A 21977-nucleotide genomic window follows, 5' to 3' on the forward strand; every position below is an offset into this window, starting at 1 on the left:
CAACACATTTTGATCCCATGTTTTCAAAGACAGAAAGTCTGTTTGGCCTTTCCGCTCTACAGAACGGGATAGTATTTGCTACTAATTAATTTGTATCTTCAGAGGGCAGCAGCTCCTCTTCCTTTGAATGAAATGGCAAACAATGGGAAGTATTGTCTAGTATAGTTCTGTACTAGGCTAAGAAAGCAGCCTACCAGCTAACTCAGAGGAAAACAAGAAATAATTAAAAAGGCAGTGGTCTCTATGAAGCAGCACTAGTATACTTTGTTTACACACATACACAAATACATAATTGGGTCTGAAACTTGGAAGGGTTTCGTAACACGTGGCAACTGAATCACAAGAGGAAACATTCAGGATTTCAGTAAAGAAAACCACCTCAAAGCTACCTGGTTAGGGGAAAACTTTGTGCCAAATCCTGGGAAGTAATGAAAGCAATAGAACTTACTGGTATCAGTGTTCCCTGTAAGCTGCGAGCTTGCGTGGCCACTCTGGAGAAATTCAAATACTTCCTAGCTGATTAGCAGAGCGCCCACAGCTAGCTTTGTGTTTCTATTGGAGGTGCACATTCCCACTTGCCTTGGCGCACATAATAAAACTTATTCTGCACATGGATGGAAAAGATTAGAGGGAACATTGACTGGTACTCAACAACTTGTGGCACTGGACCCTTGCAACGCCTCCTTGGTGGTGCCGAGCGCTGCACACCCTTAAGATGCTCCCTGCCTCTCAGAAGCCTGTTACACAAGGTCTTCCATTTCTAAGCTTCACAGTTTTAGCTGACAAGGGCTGTTACAAACCATTACATCTTTAGAAGTATTTTATATTGCCTTTTATTATGTATTTGTAAGCAGCAATAATTCAAGAGAGCTATACATTTGAATAGGACTGGTGTGACGTTAAAAAAAATCTAATAAAAATTAATTACTGCACGTAGAGCAACCTAAAGTAGAAGTTATAAGCAAAAACAAAACTCTGATTACCTAGACGATGGGGAACAGGTAAGCTGGCAGGGCTGAAGAGAGGGTAAAAGGGGGACTCTTGTACCAGAATCCCAAGCTCCCCTCCCCCCCATGTCTGTAACTAGGAGAAATGGGACTAGGGTGCAGCCCCAGCCAACAATGTATCAGGCCTCTAATTTCTATTGACAGGCTGTTAATGGGACTAGGGGACAGGCCTCTGTTCAGAACAAGTGATGGTAAAATGTCAGTGGCCAGCTCTTTCACACTGGGGTGCTCAAATCATGCGGCTAGGTACTTACTGGGGTACCTAAATAGGTGACCTCATTTTCAGACGTGCTTAGCAACCATGTCTCCCTCTAACTTTCATGGGCACCGAGAGTGCCCAGCACCTGTGGGTATCAGTGCTGAGATTTTGAGGTCTGGTTTCAGGCATCCAAATGTAAAGCTGTTGACTGCATTCCCTAAAGACCACAGCCTTCTTGGCTCTTGCTATCTCAAACAGCAGAAGTCTGCTCATTCACTTTTCTGAGGGGTAGGAAAGCAGTATTGTTCCTATTTTACAACAGAGACAGCAATTAAAAGTGACTTGACACTCTGTTCACATAGGAAGTGTAAACCCAGAAGTTCTAGTCCATTGTGCTGTCCACAAAATCATCCTCTTCTCACCTACAATGGATGACTGAAATATCGAATCACATGCCTCGTGCCCCTCCCTTCCTCACAGAGTCAGAAGTTTTCTTTCAAACAAAGATTGTATAAGAAGAATCCACTTCCCACACTTGCTAGATAGCAGACATGAAAACAGTACCCACATCTGTAGCTATTTTATATTTTACAAATATAAGAAAGCAGCCTACCAGCTAAAGCAGAAGAAAGCCATAATAATTTAAAAAGGCAGCGATAGCTATGAAGTAGCACCAATATACTTTGTTGACACACATACACAAATACATATTTGGGTCTGAAACTTGGAAGGGCTCCGTAACATGTGGCAACTGAATCACGAGAGGAAACTTCCTGGATTTCAGTATAGAAAACTACCTCAGAGCTACCTGCTTAGGTGAAAACTTTGTGCCAAATCCTGGGTTTGAAGCTGGCCCTGCCTTGAGCAGGGTGTTGGACCCTGGAGGTCTCTTAGACTCATAGAAGATTAGGATTGTAACAGATTCTTAGTAGATTTACCAGCAAGCAATATACACATTTACAGATAAATGACACATTAGGGATGTGAAGGACTAATCAACTATCGGATAGTCAACAGGCTAGTTGACTAGTTGCTTCCCCCACACTTGCTGCCTCTATCAGAAAGAGGCAGCGGGGGGGGGGGGGGGGGGGGGGGAGGGGCAGTGCCCTGTGGAGCCTGGTGTCAGCAGGGGAGTCCCCAGCTGACCCCGGGCTCCCCTCTGAAGTATAGCAACAGCCCTAAGGCCTTTGCTACACTTCAAAAGCAGAGGCGTCCTATCAAGTAATCGAATAGTTGATGCAAAATGCACTGACTATTTGATTAGTCAATTACTTGCAATTTAACATCCCTAATACACATGCATGTGTGCATACAAGAAGAAAAAATGATAAAATAGCCCCCATGGAACTATACACATTTTACTAATAGTGCTATTTGCAACAGTCTACTATGATGTAGAGAGATGATTTGTGTCCTATTTATAAACAGAGTTAATCTGGAAGTACAGGAACAATATTACTGGTTTATAAATACTCATGTCTTCCCTTTCTTTCAGATCTGACAGGAGTGAAACATCTGCCAGTCTAAAATTAAACATCTGTGTTTTACAGTGAAGAAACAGAAACTAGACATTTAATGCCAAAAAAGGTCTGATGCAGAATGACACCCATGTGGACCTTACGTTTCCACAGGCTGTTGAGTCCCTTAATAAGAGGGAGAATGTGTTACCCACAAGTTGTTTTCTGTGATTTGGTAGATACAAGTTCAGAACAATTCACACTGGTTAGACAGGAGGCAGCCAACAAAGTCAAAGATTTTCTTCACTCTCTATTTGGCATTACAACTTCCCCCATTCTCCTTCAGCACCATTTGAGGCGTTTCACTAGCTGCAGATTAGATCACCTCTATCTGATGAGTATGACACCTATTCATACAGGAGACCCATTTTTCTCCATTTCCTCAATGTTTGTGCCCAGTTTGATGTTACTTTATATTTTCTGGAAAATATATTAATTCTTAGCTTCTATTGACTGCCTCCTGCTGATCCTAAGGGTCAAACTACTCACTGATCTGTATCAGAGGCAACTGACTCAAAGAACCACCACTGCAGTTAAACAAACAGTTTTATAGAGATTGCAATTATCTGGTTTCAAGATGTTCACAGAAACATTGCTGCCGTCTGTGGTTTAAATTGTCACATTTCTTTTCTAAGCTTGGTCTCGGACTATCTTCATACTGCATACTATGTATTCTTTCAAGTAAAGATTTTGGCTTCTTTCTTGCCCTCTTTACATACGTTCAAGAAATCAGAGGGCCAGGAGAGAAAATTATTCTCTTAGCTAATTACGAAAATTGTATTCTAACACAGCTATTTTAGATGAATTTTTAATGTCATGTGCTTGTGTCAGTTTGGCATTTCATAACTTTCAGTTCCAGCTTGTAACAATTTCTTGTGTGAGGATTTAAAGACACTTTGTGCAAATTCCCTTGTGCCTTTTGAAACTGAAGACAATTAAATACATCAGCTGAATAGTAAGGTGACTGAAAATAACATGGATTGATATTGAAAGATAATGCGCATCCATTGAAATCCTTTTGGGATCAGGTCCCCCATGCTACAATGAAAGCTGTAAGTACTTTGCTTTTGTTTAATACATATCTGACTAGCTGCATTTGTCTCAACTCAAATGCTAGAGCACTTATGAAGACTAACTAAATTCTTTGAGGCCTAAACGTTCTCCAAGCCTAGACCTTTTTAAAGAGTAAAGAGCCATCTTATGGAAATGCTATTAATGCGCACACAAAAATTATGCAAATCCCAATAAGAATAATATAATAATATCCAAAGCCAAACACACACACGTCTAATATACTCAGTCTCTATACTGAATGCAATGGGAGGAATGGCTCATTTCTGAAGTCTGTTCTATTGCAGAATAGCAACGCCTGTGTTCTCCTCTGAAAATCAGAGACTTCTTTCACAACAGCTAAACTTAATTCTTACCCCTGGAATGGTTTTTAGAAGGGGAGTTAGCCTTCCCCAGGATTTATTTTCAGTTTCTTTTGCACTTCAGCATTCCTCATGGTTCACCACCCCATTCTACTAGCTTCTAAGTCTGCTATTTAATGACGCTTAAGCGCTACTCTGACTTTCTACCATGAAAGCCCTTTGCCAAGGTCATGAATTTGCATGTTCTCTCTTTGGTTTGTGCCTCATTTCAGAGATTCAGTCTGATTTTCTAAAAAGGATTGTATAAAGGGGAAAACAAAAATACACAAGAATCTACAACACCCAGCTGCTTTCAGAACTGACCTAATGACCGATGGGCTGGGCCATGCAAAGAGCCTTCATCGCTGGCATTCAGCACCTTGCAGAATCAGTCCCTAACACGGAGATGGAAGACAATGACACTGACCAAAAACTTGAGTTTCAGCTTCAAATGTCGCCCTAACAATGAACCAGACAAACATCCCTCACAATGGAGACCAAGCACTATTCTGAACGACACTATGCTGTGCAAGAAGAAAAAAAAAGGAAAAAAGCTTCCCATGAGATTCAATGCATGATCGGGCAGTGTGCTCTTTTTGTGGCTTTGTTTTGTTTGTACTCAAAAGGCTCTAAGAAACTTTGCTAATCACTATTTTAAATAGTTTCCCCCCTATCTTTTGTACAATTGTCAAGATCAATGCGCAGGGAGCAGGATTAGCTTTTTCTCGCTCTTCCATGTTGTAGGTTTTTTTGTTCTGGCTCTTTTGAAGGAAGGAAGCTTTTATTCAGAGTGATTAAAACCCTGTGAGCGTTACACAAGCCCATACTTGGATGGACTAACCACAATCTTCATTTGCTTTTTCAAATGAAATCTCATCCCCAGATTTTGGGGAAGCCTGCGTCTATGGCTGTAGTTAAAACAGAAAACCCTTTTCAATGTGCTTGGATAGGAGATATGTTTTATCTAGATTATCACCCTGGGGGAGAGGGGTGTTGGCTGGCCCTTCCAAGTTGGCTAGAATGGTGACATGCAAGCTCCTATTTGGGTGTGAATTCCTAACTACTTCCCATCACCTCCCCAAACAACTAACCCCGGCTCTGCTCTGCCTCACCGGGCAGTTCAGAAGCCTACTCACTATTTGCATAGGGAGAAAGAAAATATTGCTCCTCTTCTGGATCATCAGATCCAACCTAAAGGCTAGACAACTGAAAAATTACCAAAGCCACCAGGCTGTTCAAGCCAACCAAAGCTGCCCAAGTTTTCTATTTTCTGAATGGAACAGCTCTGTTTTAATGTTAAGCAATAAGAATTATATGCAATAGCCTGCTTGCTTAATAGTCACATATTGTTCCATCCTGTAGTTTATTCTGTGATAATCTTTGATGGTTTTAGATTGAATTAGTTCTGTTCTGCTACTATATAAATTGCCCCCAGGGCAGAGAAAGAAAATTTTGTATAGAGGGTATGATCCTGTTTCTCTAAAGAGCAATGTTAGAAATGCTCAATACTGTGAAGACAAATGCTACTCAGTCATAGTGCTGTGCACTCTCTGTGGGTGTAGGTGTGGGTGTGTGTGCGCAACAAGCATCCATGCAAACAGCCTCAGCTCTGCCCAGTTAGATGGAAATCTTAAAACATTCCTATTCATCACACTTGATCCCACCAACTAGCTAGCCAGCTGAGAACTTTATGGTAAATATATAGCGCACACACCGTTCCCTAGAACACATTCGCTTATGCCTTTCTGAAAATGACTGTCTGTAGTAGGAGTTTGGAATCGTTCCCCAGAAACGGCAACTGAAAAAGCAAACTGGCTTGTCAGCAACTGTTCTAATATTCAAAATAAAAACAACAACAAAACTGCCAGTAGAAGTATTTGCTGAGAGACTAGAAAGGCCAAACAAGATATAGTTTTCCTTCCCCCCCAGTAAAACACATGGCAATTATTTCATCTCATCTATCCACTTACAGAGTTGTACAGCAAGGGCATTACTGTTCAGAGAGAAGTTTGGGGTTCTGCTTTCTTGGAGACGGTTGGAAAATCACTCATGGGAGTGTGTTGGTGCTGAGAATTACCACCACCATGAATGCATAACTGGATCAAACAGAGGTTGTTAATACAGCATTTTCTACCCATCTCTAAAAATAAAAGGGTTCCAAGGAAAGGAAGCCAACTTTTCAGCATATGTGAGAGAGTTAATATTTTCAAATTAGTCATTTCTGATCCAGCAATTACAACAGGAAATAGTAACAGTGAAAACTAAGCACAAACTAAAGAAAATTCTGCTTTGCCAGGCTTGACAAATCTCAAGAAAACCATGAAATATGTTTCCACCCAGGAACTGAATACAAATCAAAGCTGCATTCTCAAACACCTGCAGCACCAATTAAGAGTCTACTGTGTTCATCCAGGAGCCTTTTTTTTTTTTTGGAATGCAAAAGGAACATATATCTTCCAATACATGTTCTGTTCAAATGCTTCTCAGATATGCTAGCTGTTGAGATAAGATTCCTCATGTTTGTGATACTACATTGCCTCTATCCTCCAATAAACCTGAAACAAAAACCAGGTACCAGAGACATTTCCAGGTGTCAGCTCAAAATCTTGAAGATGAACAAGGCCAACACGATTGACTTGGGAGGAAAGCAGAAAAGAGAAAGTCCCTTCAGAGACTGCAAAACCAAAACACCTGTGTGCCCCTGGGAAGAGAACCCAGTAAGTTCCTTTCTTCTCTAGCTATTCATTGCTAAGACAATCGTCTCCTTTAGCTAATGCTGGCACAGTTCAGTACTGCCAGGTAAAGAGCTAGGTTAATGAAGACTTTTAACTAGTTCTATCAATTAGTTCTGAAGGGGGAAAAGGAACTCTTACCTTGGCAGGGATATAGATGAGGTTGGGGGAGAAAGGGTTGCTTGATTGTTTCTACCAGAGATCTGACGTATTTGAGGATTTTGGATGGAGAGAGCAGGATACAAACTTTAATTGATTTTTGTTTTAAAAAAAAAAAAAAAGGAGGAAGCAGGAGTGGGGAAATAAATGGAGGAGATGACCTGCAAATGGATATGAAGGTTTTCACCTTTAGACTGCCTGTCCTAATCCAAACTGGGATGGGTGGTGGCCGAGGTGGCTTTTGGATGACCTACTTACTGTCTGTGAAATTAGTTAGCCATCTCAGTTCAGCAGCTAATGGATAGCTGCCCACTTTGCAAAAGCCCCCAACCAATGGAGTCTGTGGCTGAGACTGCCAACAGGAGGCTACGGTTTAAAGAGATTATGGTCACTGAACTACACTGTCCAGTTCTAAGAGCAGGCACAGTAGTGAGTGGGGTTGGAGAAGTTTGTACTGTTCTCCTCCTGTGCTGTCTCTGATCTGTGGATAGAGAACTCAAGTGTCCTGGGTGGGCAGGCTAGGAGTTTTCAACAGCATTAAACTCAGACCCAATATTTAGTAAAAATGATGAACAGTCCAAAAAGCATACGCTGGACAAGGGAGAAAAGGACCCAGTGGCGACGGAAGAGGAAGAGAAAAACAAAAGGGATTAGGGAAAGGGAGCGTTTTGGTTTATTACCTGAATATCCTCCTGAGGATTTGATGTACATCTGCCCATACTGTTCTTCTACCATGGTATCATATGCCTCATCATCTTCCTCATCCTCCTCATTGTGGTAGGATGTGGGACTGTCAGTAGTTGGAATGCTGCTGGCTCCGGGGCTCGTCCGCTCCCCTTGGGAGTACTGCACTTGCTGGATGTTTGGGATGAGAGTCGCTAAACTGGGCACTCCGTAGTAGGACACCCGAGATAACTTTAATGGAGCAGCATTAGAAACGCTCCCTCCCGTGCTCTCTCGGGTGCTGGCCTCCAAGGGTCGCTTGGCAGGAAGGCCTGACACAGCTGTGGGTTGCAGCTCGAGATTTTCGTGTTTCACCCGGGTGAGGAGCGGGATGGGCATGGAAGGGGACATGACGTAGGGCGCAGAAGCAGATTGCAATTGGTTACAAGGACTCTGCGGTTCTGAACTAGGGTCTTCTATCATGGTGGTCTGAGAGTCACAGTGGGGAGAGCTCACTTTGAACATCAAATCGGTCCCTTTTTCTACGATATGTTGGATCTGTAGGAAACCTGCAGTGTACATCACTACCAGCTGTTCGCTCGCGGCCATCGTGAGCTTCCCAGTGTAACAAAATGAAAGGATCTGCTGGAAGCAGGCTGGCGGCACAGTACCCGGGAGCTCAAATGCACTTTTGCTGTTCCCACTAAACAGGTCTCTGAAATACAGACTGCTGGCTGCTAACACTGCTCGGTGCGCCTTGAAGGCTTGGCCTTTGACAACTATGGAGACATCGCAATAAAGCCCAAGTAGCCTCTGCTCATTCAGGCAGCCCAAGACAGTGTTCCCAAAATTGGGAATTTCTATGTGCAACATCTGTGACATGGCTCAGGATGAGTTGGAGCTCCTTAGACATGCAATGCAGGAGTATCCAAAGTAGGGCACATCTGAAAAATGAAGAAGGCAGGGAGAAAAAAAACCAAACACATTTTTAGACAGTTCTTTGGAACAAACAAATAAAACCAAAACCAAAATATCTTAGCACATTTGGAGATTCAAAACGAAGTCCTAAGGGCTGATGTGTAACACCAACTCCGTTTATAAAACTACTTACAGCTGTTTTTAAACAAACTTTTTAAAAAAATGTTTTTAAATATTCAAATACTCTCAAAGGTGACTTTTTAAAAATTATCTTCGGTTTCTTTCCTTTGGCGTTTCAAGTCAACAGTATAATATGGATGGTAACAGAGTATGAATGAATAGTAAGGTAGCCCTATTAATATTCAACAGACTTTGGAAATGGATAAAAGAACCTGCTGAAACTAGAGATGAAATAGTTACAAAACAATGTGTCATTTTGTCTGAAATAAACATTCTAAGCAGTCACTGTAATAAAAACACATTTTAACGATCCGAGATGGTGCCTCTTCACTTGTTTTTTTTAAAAGAAAATATTCAGAGTTATATTACTTTTAACTGAAATTAAAAGCTCCGTTTCATTTAAAGGATATCAACATTAAGCTAGGTAATTGAGCCCAAGCAAACAAATTAAATGTACAGCAGTAAACTTAACATCAAGTCTCCCCCCCCCCCCTTTAAATACAGACTAGGGCAGCAAAGTCTCCACATACATTCCTCTAAGGCAAGTGCCCTATGTTCTGTTCCTAGCCATGTTAAAATGGGATTCTGTAGGTGACATAGTACAAGTATAATCTAATGCAAGACACACACCCCGCAACAGACACAGCCCATCCTCTGAAATCAGAAACAGTACTATCAAGAATGTCTCTGAACAATCTCAAGTAAAAAAACAACCTATTCTCAGCCTATCGGGTTTTCGACTTCGCATCAAATTGCAGCACAGAGTGTGCTGTTTCAGGATACTGTCACTTTTTTGGGATGAGAAACATTTCTTCTTTCCTGTACAGAAAGAGGCAGGCTCTGAAACAAGCCCTATAGGAGCAGTAGGATTAAATAACTTAATTTTAGTGCATAAAATTCCACAAAAGCCAATCAGTGCTTATAACACCCCAAGAATCCTCTGCACACCTTCACACAAAAAAATCCCCTTAAGAGAACAGATGATCTAAAATTATGTTTGCACTTGATGATACTGAGGAAACTGTGTTTAACTAGCACCAAATCTTCACGATAATGGCATGCAAAGCAGTTTACCTGATAATTTTTTTTTTTTAAATCTCCTCTGAAAAGAAAAATACCCCACAAAGAACTCTATTCACACTGCTGCAAAAAAGTACTATCTGCAAAGCCATTGAGAAACAGGAAGAAAAGAGAACACGCTCAAAGCCAAATTAATTGTAACTGCATGGTCTAAAAGAGAATTCTTCAAAGCAAGGAACTTCTACGCCCCCTCATCTGATACCACGCGAACATACCTTAAACAACGAATGATCCAAGGTACTGCCACTCAGTGAAGGCTCTTCCTAAGTCCCCCCCCTTTTTTTTAATCACCCCCGGTCTGCTACACTAACTGCAGCAACGAAGATAGTTCGGGGGGGAAAAATAGTATCAAAACCTCCGTTTGTATCTGCTGTAGCTCAAGCTTTTACCAAGTCAAATCTCCACGGCAGTGCATAGCATCTAAATGAATAGGCCGGATGCAGATTAACATTCAGGCTGCTCTCTGCAATGAATAGAGCCCTTTGATTAGGGACCTGAAGTAAATGCCAGTTTCAAACCGAAGCTTTAAAAACAGAGGAATATCACTGCCAGAGGAATGCTCTCAGTGTTGGTACAAGACAGACTTTTGATGAGTCACTGCAATGCAAACAAAGATGGCAGAAATACTGTACTGTATGCTGATGAAATGCTTAGTGGTGCCACGGCAACTGAGACAGGTTTTAAATTTATAGTGCAGTTTTGCATATGAATTACGCTGTAAACTGCCTCCTCTGCCATCTAGTACATCCAGAGTGTCAAAGCATTTAAACTATTCCAAACAGTCTGCAGAGCTGGCACGGCTGCTGTTTAACTCCTCCAGTGTGAGGAAGAAATTAGTCAAAGGAAGCACATCTGCTCCAGAAAAAAAAAACTACCCATCCCGTCAAGGCAGCTTCTCATTCCTTCACTCTGGCTCGAGTCTGTCCATCCCACGACAATAGAGGAGAGGTTTAAAAAGCTAAACAAGACTCTCCCTATAACAAGCATCTAAAAGGGTAATATACCGGGGGGTGGGGGGAGGTAAAGGAGCGGGGGGTGGGGGGATGCCCATATCAGTCCTAAATAAAGATGCTCCAGAGTCCTAAGAGCATATGGAGCAACATTCATGCCCCCTCCCCCTTCCTTAACACACAAGAAAGCTTTTCAAACACAGGAAAACGTTTACCCCTTGGGAAAGCTTCTCAGTCTGTGGCTGCATCCACTAAAAGCAAATCCATTTGCTGAAGTAATGAAATCCTAGTCACATTGTCTCCCAGATCCAGATTTTAAATTACCTTAACATTTATTGAGCATGTTGGGGCTTTTTCTGGGAAAGGGGGTGAAGTCTTGCTTTTCTTGCTGATTTCCTGCACAGAACGGTGTTTATTTCAGTGACTGCCCTGTTCTGCTCACAACTGCTTTGCTCACAGGGTGTCACAGATAAAATTCAAAACTTTAAAAAAAAAAAAAAAAAGCTTAAATCAGGTCACCTTTAGTCAAAAGTAGCTACAGAGCTAATGCAATCTGTTAGGTTCTGCCCAGTCATTTCCTATTTAGCATGTGCATGCCTGGTGTTTTCTGTTCACATGTATATTTGGTTCATTTAATTCAGTTCTGCAGAATCAAAGCAAAACACTGCCACTTTTGAGATTACAGAGGTTGGAAGCAAGCCTGGCTTTCTTTTCCTTCCAGAAAAAGACACTAATACATTTACAGGATCAGTGACTTCATAACAATACTTGGCAGTCCTCTTCCAACCAAAGATCTCAGAGAGCATGGAGAGAACATTAACAATTTAAACCGAACATACCATGAGCGCTGCCCAAGGTCACAAGAATTTTGTGCAGAGCTGGAAGCAGATACCACATCTCCTGGTTTCTAGTCCCATACACAAGCCACAGTGTCCCCAGTTTCCCTTACAAGAAGGGAAACTTTTTAAAGTAAAACAATCCTACCTGAAAATAACCAAGATTTCCCCCATATCAGTTATTCTCTCTAAGTTACTGGTTATATTTCAGATTCATACTTGTCATGCACTGGGACTCAAGGAGAAAAGGAAACCGTTGTGACTGTATTCTTATTTCATTACTATATAGCAACTCCTTAAACCAAGGAAGCAAAACAGCTACTCTTGATGTTGCAGCTCACTTGCTAGAAGACACCTCAGCAAAACTGCACCTCTGTGGATCGTATCAAATCCAGCACCCTCAGATAGCGGAAAGCAAAATAATTTACCAATCAACCTCCTCTGAAGGAAGCTACCATTATATGGGAAGCCAAGCCTGGGTCAAGAATGATCTTTCTTTTAGTATGCACTCCCTTAGAGGTACAAGAAAGATTAGGGAAATACTAGATGGTACTTGTTTTACCTAGTTACAATCCTCCTCCTTCTGAAAATGAGACAATGAAACATGAACAGGAAGACTGCTGATCTTCACAAAGGCCTCTCTGTAGAGAGAAGTGGCCAAGAAAAGGTACAGTAGAGTAGAAAAGCATTGTCTTCCTTTAGCACTAGGGTTGCCAGATGGCCTCCCAAAAAAATACTGGACACCTGGTAATTTTTGGTCGAGCAAAAAAAAAAAAAAAAAAAAGGAACGCGGGATAGGCCAGCTGGTAGGCGGGGACATGATCACCACTCTGGGCGCTTCAGAAGCCTAGCTGGGGTGGAGGAAGTGGCTGGGAGTCCCAGTCCAGAGTGGCGATCTGAAGCACCCAGAGCGGCGATCACAGCCCCGCCTCCCAGCTGGGACTCCCAGGCTTGGAGGTGGGGCCACCATCGGTGCTGGGAGCCTGTGATTACGCAGAAGCCTGGTGGCGGCACGGGAGTGGCTGGGAGTCCCAGACACTCCCCCTCCCCCGCCAGGCTTCAGTGTAATCACAGGTTCCTAGCACCAATTGTGGACCGGCCTTCCAGCTGCTCTCCCCCCCGCCCACGCCAGGGTTTCATCCAGTGCGCAGCCAGAAAAATCAGAGAATACCGGACATTGCACATTTTTCCCACTTCTGCCTACTGTAGAAGCTATTGTTCCCACAAATCACTAGACTTAGCAGTCAGATTTTCAGACAGTACAAAATAATAGTTTCTTGATCTACATTTTCAGGAGATAAAAAATAAAATTCAAAATAAAGTGGAAAAAAGACAATCAAAATGACAGGTTTAATTTCTGATATTTCATGACCTCCAGATTGTGAAACTCTATGAGAAAACCAAAGCAAACACAGTCAGGACCAGTAAACTTTTTAAAGTACTAGTCCTGGCCCAGAAAAATGTTCTTTTGTCATTGGCTATCTTTTCCCCACATTTTTATGGCTCACTTTCTACCATGGTGAATCCAGATGGCAGACAGAGAATTAACTAAAGTAATCCTGGAAGACTGGCTAAAAGTCTCACACAATTTTTGATGTTATATACTCCTGAAGAAATTACTGAGAGTTTCTGATAACTGTAACATGGTCTTACGCAGGAGAGGTCTTAATCTAATGGTTGAGTTCCAAAGGAACGCTAGTCGTTCTCCAAACTTTGTTCCGAAAAAAAGAGGACCAAGAAGTACTTTTAATTGTTTAAAATTTGATTTGGACCATATTGACCTTCATGAATTCTCTGTGCTGAAATAGAAGAAAAAATTAGAAGTTAAAGATTTAAATTACCAGTTTAGTTCACAATACTGCACCAAATGGACCTACATCTGTGTAACCAAGTTCTAGTCACTGTTTAGGGGAACACAGTTTCTTCTTCACATAGGTTACAGTTATATCTCTTTTAGATTAAACTTTTTTTCTTTAATCAAAACAAGAAAGTCTTCCCACTTCCTACATACAACACTTTCTCGCAAATGAAAAACAATTAACTAAGTTTGATTTTTGTATTAAAAAAATTATTAAGATGGGTTGCAAGTCAACCGAGAAAATAATTTTCTTATTGCAAACCCCTTGTTGGGAACTCTTAGACATTTATCAAAACAATTTTACATTAACATGTGTTTTTAGGAAAGCCAAGACTAGAGCTGTACCATATTCATAAAAAAAATTAGGCATTATTTGACTTAAATTCAGTTAGTTTTTGTGAATATCTCAATACTGTTCACATGAACTTCGGATACTTCTTCTAAATGACATGTTTAAATGCTCCAGTGGTCCAAACCACACTAACTTTCCCTGAGAGGAAAAAAAGTTATCTACCTAGAACAAGGTGCTTCCATCACAGCTCCTTTAAGGAATCAGAAGTAATTAAATAATGTGTTTAAATGATCTTTTCCTAAGTTAATACATAAAACTCAAGAGGCCACCAAAACACAACCTATCTATTTTAAAAGAAAGGCCCTTGTCAAATTGCTTTCTTAAAAGTAAGGTGTGCTGAAAAGCAGCTGGGCTTCAGAAAACTAAAAGATTCAGTGACCCTGAGAGGGCTGTAAACAAAACTCTACAGAAAAGTTTTCACCGTTATCCCCAGCCAAACCTCTCATCAAAAGAAAATAGCTGAAAAGTCCTGCCCTTGACGGCCCCAATGGGTCAAAAGAAACTTTCCTTTCTTCTGTAAATGAGGAGAGAGAAAGAAAAATCACACTCTTCGATTTAAGGCTGCTAGAGGATTTCTAACCGCACATTTCAAAGGAACAACAGAAACAGCCTCAAAGGGGAAAAGTGAACAGAATTTTCTATGCTGAAAACATAATGGTGTAAAAGAGCAGGATGCCTAATTCCCTTTTAAAACTTGGTCACCAAAATACATGGCTCTCCTTAGGCTCATCCTCTGCAAATTAACTGTACAAGGTTCCCTTATTCCTTGATTCCTCAGGTGAACCCACAAGGGAATGGAGAGAGACTTACAGTTAACAGAAGCATGAACAAGTGTTCCTGAGGAAATACCTTCCACACAGTACTAAGGAAAATATGCAACAGTTCACAACAACACTTGATGGCTGAATTATAGTCTCTAAGTGCCTAATCATTATAACCCCGCCAAAAAGGGAATACCAATATCAAAAGTGTCTTGTTAGCGTGGAGAGGGGGGATACAAAAAAGGTCAGAGATATCAGTTTCCACAATAAAGAAATAAACAGTGGTACATGGTTTTGTTCCTTCCCTCCCCAGCCCCCCATGAACATGAATTACAAAGTCACTGTCTTTTCTGCGAAGAGGGTGTGAGGAACTCAATCACAAACATGAAATTGTGCAAATGCCAGTATAATTTAATGCCAGAACCTGTCAGGAGAAGGAAAACAAGGTTATCTTCAGTAATCAACTGACAGTCATACTGAGAATCTTTTTGGGAGGGGGAGAGGCTGCATTTGTTTCTGTAGCTTCAAAGCATTTAAAAAGGAGTAATGATTTATTTTGAAATGCTGAGCTGGAAGCAGTAACCAATGCTAATATACTCTATTTTTAGTGTAGAAGTAAGTGACAATTGGTGAATAGGATTAATTCTGGTTTATTAAGATAGTGGAAACTAATTTTGCAAATATTAATAAATAGCATATAAGCAGTGCATGTAGTACAGATATGCAACACACAGGACAGATATACTTGGTTTATGATTTTAAAAAATTAGCACAGAAAGAAATGCATTAGATGTGCATATACCTCGGGGGAAGAGGGGAAAAGATGAAGTTAATTAAATTAATGCTGGTAATCTAGCCTAACAAAGTGGGCACAAATCCTTTATTAAAAGAAGCCCAAGATAACAGTTACTTGGAGCTTCCCTCCTGAAATTACAAAGCACTCCAGTGTCAGGCAGCCTCTGACACCCATGCATTAGATTTACGAAGGGATCTGTCATACTGCAAGGTGAGTCACTCACACATCTTCAATGAAACACTAGCGCTCGAGGTCATACGCTTACACTGGATTCGGTTTCAAAAAGTACAGTAATTTAATCAAGGCAAAGCATGCTATTTCCATTATTTTTTAATTATTTTTTTCTTATTCACTGCAGATTTTTAAGAGCTTATCAAATCAAGGACAAGCAAATCTGGAGAACAAAACATTTAATTTTTGCAGATTGCTCCAAGGGAGAGAGGGTGAGGCATGGATTTAAGAATAAATACAATTATTTGCAAAATTTAATTGTAACCTCTAGTATTCTGAAGTGCCAGGCTAGCTTACAATCATAAGCATCGCCCGAGAGAACACTATACTATCATCATCCTTTCTGCAAAAGTGTACCTTTCCTGCATTCCATTACACACATTAATTCACATCCATAACACATCAAACAGACAAGTGGCATGCTGAATTTTATTACCCTCACTCCTTCTACACAACAGCATTTGCTAGCAGTATATATCCTCCATGACTCAGTTCTACCATCATGGCAATACGGAACAAAAAAACCCTTAAAAATAAGTACATCTCTTAAAAGGTCAATTAAGAGAGCTTACAAAACATCAGACGCTGCTTCTTGCTTGAGCTCATTACCTAGTATGGTGGAGCTGCCTGTGTGTTTTTTTTTCTTGTGCAAGTTAGTCTGTGAGTCAGCATTAACACACATGAGAACATCAGGAATACTGCCTAGTTCTGATGCAATGGAGGTTGTATTAAAAAAAAAGCGCACTCCGTTTGGACAGAAGCCTGTAATTCAATTGCCTTGACTTTTCAATTACTGCATAGTCTACAGTTACCAAACTGCATAAAAGACGGGAACTTTGCTTACATATGTGTCTGAAATTAATCACTTCTTACGTCTGGCTACAGTTTATTTTCTGTCCTTTCAAAAAAAAAAAAAAAAAAAGCAACTAGGCATAATATAATTAACCCTTCAAGAGCAGCATTCTCTTTGAAGCTATTAACATTGTCTCTTTTTGTACCATTTCCAGTGTAAGCAGACAATGCTGCCAAAAAGTTTTGGCCAATGAAGGAATTTATACATTAAACTTTTAGTACGCTCTATAAAGTGAAGCTACAACTGCATATGCGCTTGATCGTTAATGGAAATATAAGCTTGCGTTTAAAGGGTCACATAAGGGAAGTTACATTCTACAGGAATTTAACTGCATATCCAGCATCCATGGTCACACGAGAGTTATTTCAAAGACTGTTCTTGCATCTGGTTGTTGATCAACGGCACTTAAATAGATAGCAAACATGGTGAAACCTGTGCCAAATTTTAGGTGAGATACTAAGCACCTGATGAACCTATAGCGCTTTCCACACATGTTTTAAAAGCTTTTTTATGACATGCCCTGTGTACAAAATTACAGCAAGCTGGCAAACCACCATATGAAGCTTATTACAACAGCATTAATTACAACACCTTTTTTATACCCATCCAAATGTTTGCCTCCAAGGATGGTTTTTTTTAACTAAATGTGGGATGAAATATTAGCGTCATAGCACAGAAGCTCAGCTCTTTTGGATCCCCTTTTACTGATTTCTAGAATCAGGGATAGGACCAAAAACTTCACACAACGTGTGCTGCATTTAGCCAGACTATCTCAAGAGTTTTAAAAAGCTTATGTACATTATTACTCCATTCACATGATCCACATCATGTAGATGGCAAAACAGGTGAGGAGACATTAGGTCACTTGCCAGTTCCCTGAGTAACAGAACCAAAGAGCCCTGACGATAGACAAACATTGCCTCCGTTAAAGACAGGTAGAGAGGTACACATGTATTCATGCCACACACAAAAGCTGAGAGTATTAAGATTAATATTCCCATTTGCTGGGAGTTCTTACTGTATGGATCAGCACAGAGTTATTTTGAATCATGAAAACGGCAAGATTGAGGCAAAAGTGGCAAAGATTTGTGTGGGAGAGTCACCTTTAACTTTCAATTTCTGACTTGTCTGTTTATGTTACAAAACTTTGTGTTTTGAATATACGACACTTACATGTTTTGAATATGCATTGCCTTTTGTTGGCTACATTCTACTGATCCAAAATAACATAATGGCTCCTTCAGAATTTCAGCGCACTAATGTTCAAGACACATACGTGCAAGGACCCCCATAGGAAGCCTTGAAACAACAACAATTACAGTCCACAGGATAACTATCAAGAAGCATGGGGAAATTATAAGATTTTGGGGGCAATCTTGATGTTTGAGAACTTTTCATGGTGTGCCATAGTCCTGCCACCATGAAAAGTGCCGGAAGTATTATAAAGGGGGAAGGAGAAAACGTGTGGTCATTGTCTGTGTAGGTTAAAGCAAGAGATCAATTTTCCTAATTTTTTAAAAATTAGATGTATACTTTTTAATTTATCATCTCTAAACAAGCAGATTTACCCAAGTCCATAATTTGGGAATTCCATCAAGTGTATGTTGTTTCTTCAGCCCTATGAACTTTCATCATTCGCTATGATTTAACAGAAATAGTCTATAGTCAATTTGGTTTCCAATAATATTTTTTTCTAGTTTTCAAGAATTCATTTAGCTGTGCCAAAAACCAGTGCTACTCCAACATTTCTTGTTATCTCTCTTTTCTGAAAGGTTTATTGAGAAGCAATCCTATTTCTCTGGCTCATCATGGTTCAGGTTTCTTTCAACATTCACTCAGTTATGTCAATTGTGAGGACTGCACTTGTTTTGGTGATTGTCTCATTTCTGTTTGGTTTCATGAAACGCAATCCCATTCCAGGCACCAGGGCCGGCGTCAGGCCGATTTCACAGATTCCCCTGAATCGGACCCTGCGCCCAGAAGGGCCCCGCGCCTAAAGCTGTGGTCAACAACCGGTCGATCGCGATTGCGAGGCCTCGACCAGTCCATCGCGAGGCATTCGGGCCCCCCCACTGCCGAGAAGCCCCACTACCAACCTCCTGGGGGTTCCGGAAGTGCGCTGGCTGCTCCCCTCCCACAGCTCTGTGGCATGCCGGGCACGCTGCAGGAGGGGGCATCAGCCCGGAGAAGGAGTGCAGTGGCTTCCCTATGCCACAGGAGTTGAGAGTTGAGCCCACGGGTTTCCCTATGCCGTGGGGGGGGGCGGCCCTGGGGCAGATGCGCACCCTGTAGCTGAGGATTTAAAGGGGTTGTGACTTTTTTTGTGTGCGGTGGGGTTCTCTTCCTCCCCCCCCCCCCCCCCGCAACAAAAAATCCTGGCTGCCGGTGCCCTGTTCGAATTGGGTAATAGCACAGAAACTGTTCGAATTGGGCTCCGCACTTCTAAAGCTGGCCCTGCCAGGCACATCCTGTTTGCCTGGCACAACCAAGCCCTTATGTTGCTTTAACTTATGATAAGAGGAAGCTGCATACCAAATTTGACGGTCCTTTAACCGCTTATCATTTAGGAGGAGTTCTTGAACCAACAGACAGACATGCAAACTCTCTAAACCAGTGTTTCTGAAAGTGGTCCGTGAACCCACTCTGAGAAAGCTGCTAAGAGGCCACTCCGGTTTGTTTACTTACCGGCTCTGCAGCTGCGGGGCCTTGCTGCTCCCATTAGCTCCGGTTTGCCACTTGCAGCCAAGGAGAGCCGCCGGAAATTACTTGACCCAGGCTGCTGCTTCTCGCGGCTCCCCTTGGTTGCAAACAGCAAACCGGAGCCAATGGGAGCCATGAAGCTCTGTGGCTTGGCTGCCAGTAAGTAAGCAAACTGGAGCGGCCTGGTGGCCGCTCTCTCAGAGTGGATCTGCGAACCACTTTGAGAAACACTGCTCTAAAATATATAGTAATAGCACAGAAAAACCAGGAGGAAGGACTGAGAATGGTAAGGAAATCTCCAGACTTTCAGTTTTAGATTGTAAGTAGACTGATTACTTGAACACGTTTATTGGACCTATTAAAAATGGGTGTGTTATAGATGATCGAACATGTATTGATAATCCAATGGATCAGACCAAAGTTCTAAATAATTGTTTTACTATTTTAAGAGCAGGTGCTAGTTAAAGCACTGTAAATTCCTATTGCATTTTTGTAGAAATCACTAAGTAGCTATTAATTGAACCTGTACAACCCAAAAAAAACCTGTTATGGACCAATTTCACCTAAACATGAAAGTACCTTAAAACAGTATAATCCAAGGTTGTTGTTTTTTCCAAAACATGTGCGATACTCAAAGATGAACTTTTTTTTTTTGTAAATGTAAATTACTTCTAGGCCAAACCCTTGTGTGCCAAACTTCTTAACTACTACGGTATTGCTCGACAATGTTTCAAAAGAATTTAAGTGCTGTTTTGAATACTGCTGACAATCTTCCTCACCCAAATTTGTAATTTAAATATCTTAAAGTTGAAAAGCACTCTCCCTGTGGCATATTTAACTTCCCTCTCCCGTTCTTTATGAAATATGAAGTTCTCCTGAGAATCTCAGTATTAGCGTAGCCCTTCCTTATTAAGGACCCAATCCTGCAAATTGCTGTGTGTAGCTGGACTCTTGTGGACTTATGGAGTGCCACTGACATCAATGATATATCACATCAAATAGGAAACTGTCCAAACAAAAGGGTTTGCAGAATCAGGGCCAAAATGTTTATATTTTAAATGTTCCTACATTTGTTCTTCGAAGTACATTTCCTACGTTTGCAGTGAATAATTTTAATCTACAGAACATGGTCCATCTGAGAATCTCAAAGCCCTTACATGTTTATGGAGCCACACAAAACTCCTTTGATAGAAGAGAAGGTTACTCGCTTTGTGCAGTAACGGAGGTTCCTCGAGACGGTTGTCCCTGTGGGTGCTTCACCTTAGGACTTGAGGCACCACTGCACGCCAAGTCGGAGATTTACAGTACCAGTGCCCTCCGGTGGGCCACACAGGCAGCATGTGCAGTGCCGCTACCGTGAATGCGCGGCAACTGTCCCTTCAGTTCCTCCTCTGTCCCGGAAGAACAACAACTAGTCTGAAGCAGAGGGGAGGAAGGTTGGGTGGTGGAGCACCCACAGGGACAACCATCTCAAAGAACCTCTGTTACTGCACAAAGACCCATAGTCTCTTATGGGCAACCACCTAACCTCAGGAAGATTCTTACCAACAACCACAGGACATACCACATTAATACCAACCCTGGAACTTTCCCTTGCAACAAACCCCGTTGCCAGCTTTGTCCACATATTTACTCTGGTGACACCATCACTGGACCTAACCATGTCAGTTATATGATCAAGAACACATATTCCTGTTCATCCAGAAATATAATTTATGCCATCATGTGCCAATAGTGTCCTTCTGCTATGTATATTTGACAGACTTCTCAGACACTTCGCCAAAGAATTAATGCCCACAAATCACACAAGAGACAGGACTGTGCAGCACTTTAAAGACTAACAAGATGGTTTATTAGGTGATGAGCTTTTGTGGGCCAGACCCACTTCCTCAGATCAAATTGTGGAAGAAAATTGGCATGACCATATATACAAAACAGATACAAACAAAAAAAGTGCACACACATAAAATTGACAAATCAGATTTTAGAACAGAGGGGGGATGAAGGGGAGAGGTTAGTGTCTATGAGATAATGATATTAGGGATGATAATTGGGGAAGCTATCTTTGTGATGGGTAAGAATTAGCATCTTTGTTGAGGCCCATTCATAAAGTGTCAAATTTAAGCATGAATGACAGTACTGAGGCTTCCCTTTGTAGTCGTGTGTTAAAGTCTCTTTGAAGCAGGATGCATGTTGTGAGGTTGTTGAGACAATGCCCAGTCTGGTTGAAATGGCAAGAAACTGTTTTTTCTTTGTGAAACTGTCTGATGTCTGTCTTGTGTGCATTGATTTTTTGGCTAAGTGTCTGAGAAGTCTGTCCAATATACATAGAAGACATACACTGTTGGCACTTGATGGCATAAATTATATTTCTGGAATATGTGTTCTTGAGCTTGTAACTGAAATGGTTAGGTCTAATGATGGTGTCAGCAGAGTAAATATGTGGACAAAGCTGGCAACAGAGTTTGTTGCAAGTGAAAGTTCCAAGGTTGGTATTAGTGTGGTATGTCCTGTGGTTGTTGGTAAGAATCATCCTGAGGTTAGGTGGATGTCTATGGGTCTGTCTCCCAGAGCCTCTCGGAGTGTAGTATCCTGTTCCAGGATAGGTTGTAGTTTATTGACAACGTGTTGGATGGGTTTAAGTTGGGGGCTCTAGGGGTGTGTCTAGACTACAGGGTTTTGTCGACAAAAGTGGACTTTTGTCGACAAAACTATACCTGTGTCCACACTGCCTTTGAGTTATGTCGACATAACGTCAACAAAACTCAGCAGT

At 41.4% G+C, this 21977-nt stretch overlaps 1 protein-coding gene across 7 annotated transcripts in view; it reads right to left on the bottom strand.

Moving 5' to 3' along the window:
- Positions 1–21977, bottom strand: part of NACC2 (NACC family member 2) — a 153259-nt gene that overhangs the window by 20219 nt on the left and 111063 nt on the right. For 4 of the 7 annotated variants that reach the window (XM_075905540.2, XM_075905542.2, XM_075905539.2 and 1 more), the window contains exon 2: positions 7707–8633. In XM_075905540.2, the coding sequence (XP_075761655.1) occupies positions 7707–8571 (865 nt within the window). In that variant the 5' untranslated portion in view covers positions 8572–8633. Of the gene's footprint in view, positions 1–7706; positions 8634–10082; positions 10740–11141; positions 11623–16223; positions 16289–21977 lie in introns of those variants that run through there. The other 3 variants (XM_025183505.3, XM_075905543.2, XM_006120789.5) reach the window with 3 other exon arrangements.

This window comes from Pelodiscus sinensis, chromosome 23, assembly GCF_052426305.1.
Source record: "Pelodiscus sinensis isolate ZL-2025 chromosome 23, ASM5242630v1, whole genome shotgun sequence".
In the NCBI taxonomy this organism is placed as follows: domain Eukaryota; kingdom Metazoa; phylum Chordata; order Testudines; family Trionychidae; genus Pelodiscus; species Pelodiscus sinensis.